Here is a 7,500-nt window from a genome sequence, read left to right as displayed (position 1 = left end):
AGCACACATCCAACACACACCTAACACACCTCACACACACCTCACACACACCTAACACACACCCAACACACACCGAACACACACCACACACACCTAACACACACCTAACACACTACATGCACCAAACACACACCACACACACCTAACACACACCACACACACACCTAACACACACCCAACACACACCACACACACCTAACACACTACACACACCTAACACACTACATGCACCTAACACACACACCTAACACACTACATGCACCTAACACACTACACACACTACACACCAGGTTGGTCTTCAACACACACCTAACACACCTACACACTACATGCACCTAACACACCTAACACACTACACACCAGGCTGGTCTTCAACACACACCCAACACACACCACACACACCTAACACACACCACACACACCTAACACACACCCAACACACACCACACACACCTAACACACACCCAACACACACCACACACACACCTAACACACACCCAACACACACCACACACACCTAACACACTACATGCACCTAACACACACCCAACACACACAACACACACTCAACACACACCTAACACACACCTAACACACCTACACACTACATGCACCTAACACACCTAACACACTACACACCAGGCTGGTCTTCAACACACACCCAACACACACCACACACACCTAACACACACCACACACACCTAACACACACCCAACACACACCACACACACCTAACACACACCCAACACACACCACACACACCTAACACACTACATGCACCTAACACACACCTAACACACACCACACACACCTCACACACACCTAACACACACCCAACACACACCTAACACACCTAACACACACCACACACACCTAACACACACCCAACACACACCCAACACACACCCAACACACACCACACACACCTAACACACCTAACACACACCACACACACCTAACACACACCCAACACACACCACACACACCACACACACCTAACACACACCACACACACCCAACACACACCCAACGCACACCCAACACACACCCAACACACACCACACACACCTCACACACACACCACACACACCCAACACACACCACACACACCTAACACACACCACACACACCTAACACACACCCAACACACACCACACACACCTAACACACACCACACACACCTAACACACACCCAACACACACCACACACACCTAACACACACCCAACACACACCACACACACCTAACACACACCTAACACACACCACACACACCTAACACACACCACACACACCCAACACACACACCTAACACACACCACACACACCCAACACACACCACACACACCTAACACACACTCAACACACACCACACACACCTAACACACACCTAACACACACCACACACACCTAACACACACCACACACACCTAACACACACCACACACACCACACACACCTAACACACACCACACACACCTAACACACACCACACACACCCAACACACACCACACACACCTAACACACACCACACACACCACACACACCTAACACACACCCAACACACACCTAACACACACCACACACACCACACACACCTAACACACACCAAACACACACCCAACACACACCACACACACCCAACACACACCCAACACACACCACACACACCTAACACACACCTAACACACACCACACACACCTAACACACACCACACACACCTAACACACACCCAACACACACCTAACACACACCACACACACACCACACACACCTAACACACACCACACACACCTAACACACACCCAACACACACCCAACGCACACCCAACACACACACACCACACACCACACACACCTCACACACACCTAACACACACCCAACACACACCTAACACACACCTAACACACACCACACACACCACACACACCCAACACACACCACACACACCTAACACACACCACACACACCTAACACACACCCAACACACACCTAACACACACCACACACACCTAACACACACCACACACACCTAACACACACCACACACACCTAACACACCTAACACACACCACACACACCTAACACACACCCAACACACACCACACACACCTAACACACACTCAACACACACCACACACAAACACACACACACACACACACACACCACACACACACACACACACACACACCTAACACACACCACACACACACACCCAACACACATCACACACACCTAACACACACCACACACACCTAACACACACCCACACACACCTAACACACACCACACACACCCAACACACACACCTAACACACCTACACACACACACACCCAACACACACCTAACACACACCACACACACCCACACACACACCAACACACACCTAACACACACCACAACACACACCACACACACCTAACACACACCACACACACCTAACACACACCCAACACACACACTAACACACACCTAACACACACCACACACACCTAACACACACCACACACACCCAACACACACACCTAACACACACCACACACACCTCACACACACCTCACACACACCTAACACACACCCAACACACACCACACACACCTAACACACACCACACACACACCACACACACCTAACACACACCACACACACCTAACACACCCACACACACCTAACACACACCACACACACACACACACACTTAACACACACCACAGCTCCACACACTTAACACACACCACAGCTCCACACACTTAACACACACCACAGCTCCACACACTTAACACACACCACAGCTCCACACACTTAACACACACCTAACACACACCACACACACCTAACACACACCACACACACTCACACACACACACACACCACACACACCTAACACACACCACACACACCTAACACACACCCAACACACACCACACACACCTAACACACACCACACACACCTAACACACACCCAACACACACCACACACACCTAACACACACCTAACACACACCACACACACCACACACACCTAACACACACCACACACACCTAACACACACCCAACACACACCACACACACCTAACACACACCACACACACCTAACACACACCACACACACCTAACACACACCACACACACCCAACACACACACCTAACACACACCACACACACCTCACACACACCTAACACACACCCAACACACACCTAACACACACCTAACACACACCACACACACCCAACACACACCACACACACCTAACACACACCACACACACCTAACACACACCCAACACACACCTAACACACACCTAACACACACCACACACACCTAACACACACCACACACACCTAACACACCTAACACACACCACACACACCTAACACACCTAACACACACCACACACACCTAACACACACCCAACACACACCACACACACCTAACACACACCTAACACACACCACACACACCTAACACACACCACACACACCTAACACACACCCAACACACACCCAACGCACACCCAACACACACCCAACACACACCACACACACCTCACACACACCTAACACACACCCAACACACACCCAACACACACCTAACACACACCACACACACCTAACACACACCACACACACCTAACACACACCCAACACACACCACACACACCTAACACACACCACACACACCCAACACACACCACACACACCTAACACACACCCAACACACACCACACACACCTAACACACACCACAATAACACACACCACACACACCTAACACCCAACACACACCACACACACCCAACACACACCCAACACACACCACACACACCTAACACACACCTAACACACACCACACACACCTAACACACACCACACACACCTAACACACACCCAACACACACCCAACGCACACCCAACACACACCCAACACACACACCTAACACACACCACACACACCTCACACACACCCAACACACACCCAACACACACCTAACACACACCACACACACCACACACACCCAACACACACCACACACACATAACACACACCCAACACACACACCAGACACACCACACACACCTAACACACACCAAACACACACTCAACACACACCACACACACACCCAACACACACCACACACACCTAACACACACCTAACACACACCACACACACCTAACACACACCACACACACCTCACACACACCTAACACACACCCAACACACACCTAACACACCTAACACACACCTAACACACACCACACACACCCAACACACACCACACACACCCAACACACACCACACACACCTAACACACACCTAACACACACCCAACACACATCTAAAGACACACCACACACACCTAACACACACCTAACACACACCACACACACCTAACACACACCCAACACACCCAACACACACCTAACACACTACATGCACCTAACACACACCCAACACACACCTAACACACCTCACACACACCTAACACACACCTAACACACACCCAACACACACCTAACACACACCCAACACACACCTAACACACCTCACACACACCTAACACACAACTAAACACACACCGAACACACACCTAACACACGCCCAACACACCCAACACACCTCACACACACCCAACACACACCCAACACACACCTAACACACCTCACACACACCCAACACACACCTCACACACACCCAACACACACCTCACACACACCCAACACACACCGAACACACACCCAACACACACCTAACACACCTCACACACACCCAACACACACCGAGCACACACCCAACACACACCTAACACACCTCACACACACCTCACACACACCTAACACACACCCAACACACACCTAACACACACCACACACACCTAACACACACCTAACACACTACATGCACCAAACACACACCACACACACCTAACACACACCACACACACACCTAACACACACCCAACACACACCACACACACCTAACACACTACACACACCTAACACACTACATGCACCTAACACACACACCTAACACACTACATGCACCTAACACACTACACACACTACACACCAGGTTGGTCTTCAACACACACCTAACACACCTACACACTACATGCACCTAACACACCTAACACACTACACACCAGGCTGGTCTTCAACACACACCTAACACACACCACACACACACTACACACACCTAACACACTACACACCAGGCTGGTCTTCAACACACACACACACTACACACACTATACACACACTAACACACACTACACACCAGGCTGGTCTTCACCACACACACTACACACACCTAACACACACCACACACACTACACACCAGGCTGGTCTTCAACACAAACCTAATACACACTACACACACCACACAACCAGCACACACAATACACACCACACACTACACACCAGGCTGGTCTTCACCACACACCATATACACACCATTCACACCACACACACTACACACCAGGCTGGTCTTCACCACACACCATATACACACCATACACACCACACACACTACACACCAGGCTGGTCTTCACCACACACCATACACACACCACACACACTGCACACACACTACACATCAGACTGGTCTTCACCACACACCATACACACACCACACACACTGCACACACACTACACATCAGACTGGTCTTCACCATACACCTAACACACACTACACACACTCAACATCATACACACCTAAACATCTCTAACACACACTACACACCACACATCTGTTCATCTCCAACACACACTCACATCTACACTGATCTGATCTGCTGACTGTCTGATGTGATGAGTTTAATATTAGATCAGATTGATCAGACGTCTCCATGTGGTTTATGCAGTTTTATAGAAAACTCTTCTGCAGTCAGCAGCGAACATCAACAGTGTTAGTGAGTGCAGAAATTTGTGTGGTGATGTCACTGCCCTCTTCTCACCTTAATGACCTATTAGTGAGGTATTGTGGGTATTTAAAGCCTGATATTTACAGTGTGAGGTGTGTGTGAGGAGTATTAGTGTCGGTGATGACATCAGGCTCATTATCCTCTTATATTTCACCAAGGAGACACATTTATTCATATATACATCTGTGTGTGTGTGTGTGTGTGTGTGTGTGTGTGTGTGTATGCAGGTCCCCTCCTAGGCCGAGTCCCGGCAGTCTGCACTATTCCGACGAAGACATAAACACAAAATACAGCGACCTGATTAAAGCAGAGAGCAGCAGCTTAACGGAGAAAAAATCAGAGCTGTCTGATTCACAGGTAACACACAGACACACACACACACACACAGACACACACACAGACACAGACACAGACACAGACACACACAGACACAGACACAGACACAGACACACACACACACACACAGACACACACACACACACACAGACACAGACACACACACACACACTCCTATGCACACACACAGACACACACACAGAGACACACACACAGACACACACACACACACAGACACACACACACTCCTATGCACACACACAGACACACACACACACACTCCTATGCGCACAAACACACACACACAGACAAAGACACACACACACACACTCCTATGCACACACACAGACACACACACACTCCTATGCGCGCACACACACACACACACACACACACACACTCCTGCGTACACACACACACACTCCTACGCACACACACACACACACACACACACAAAGTTTGTCATTGAAAGCCAAAACCAATATATGTAGTCTCTCTATGTCTCTTTCTCTCTCTAACTACCCCTCTCTCTCTTGACCTGTCTCTCTCTCTGTCTCTCTCTGCCTATCTCCCCTCGCCTGCCCCCCCCGCCTATCTCTATCTCCCCCTTCTCTATCCCCCACTACCCCCCCCTCACCTTGTCTCTCTCTCTCTTCTGTCTGTCTCTCAGGGCAGTGATAGTGAGTGTGAGGGTGACTCCACCCTTCAGAATCAGACGCACTCCTTCGTTAATCACTACATCAGCGATCCCACTTACTACAACTCGTGGCGTCGACAGCAGAAAGGAATCTCCAGAGCTCCGCCCTTTGCCTTCAGCCAAACAGAACCATCTGACCCCATTCCTGCCGCTGTTCCGGATTCCATTCCAGCCACGCCCCCTAGCCCTGCCCACGCTGAGCCTCAGAGTCTCTTCAGACCCAAAGGCAGTCGGACTCCTACTCCGTCACAGCAAAGCTCCGCCCACTCCACTCTGTACCGCCCACCGAGCAGCTTGGCCCCAACAGCTACACCACGCCCACCCAGCAGCTTGGCTCCACCCACCACACCCCGTCCACCAATCGCTGGCTTCTCCTCTTTTGTCTGATTGACAAGTCACAGTGACTAGAGCTGTGTTATAATAATTCTCCTCTTACCCAAACGTCAGTCGTTTTTAGGCACCACCCCCGACACTACAGTTCTATTCCTAGACAATCTTTTATCCAATAAGAGAAGTCTACATGGAATTCTTTTTTTAAA

The 7,500-nt window shown here is 49.9% G+C and overlaps 1 protein-coding gene across 2 annotated transcripts in view; it reads left to right on the top strand.

The window, feature by feature from the left end:
• The window catches only part of sdk2b (sidekick cell adhesion molecule 2b), a 264,508-nt gene that overhangs the window by 256,113 nt on the left and 895 nt on the right, over positions 1-7,500 (top strand). For both annotated transcript variants that reach the window (XM_058406243.1, XM_058406244.1), the window contains 2 exons: positions 6,156-6,285; positions 6,935-7,500. The exon at positions 6,935-7,500 is cut by the window's right edge and continues 895 nt beyond it. In XM_058406243.1, the coding sequence (XP_058262226.1) occupies positions 6,156-6,285; positions 6,935-7,348 (544 nt within the window). In that variant the 3' untranslated portion in view covers positions 7,349-7,500. The remainder of the gene's footprint in view (positions 1-6,155; positions 6,286-6,934) is intronic.

This window comes from Hemibagrus wyckioides, linkage group LG13, assembly GCF_019097595.1.
Source record: "Hemibagrus wyckioides isolate EC202008001 linkage group LG13, SWU_Hwy_1.0, whole genome shotgun sequence".
Classification (NCBI taxonomy): domain Eukaryota; kingdom Metazoa; phylum Chordata; class Actinopteri; order Siluriformes; family Bagridae; genus Hemibagrus; species Hemibagrus wyckioides.
Note: the sequence above shows the minus strand (reverse complement) of the source record. Positions and strands in the feature narration are given on the sequence as shown.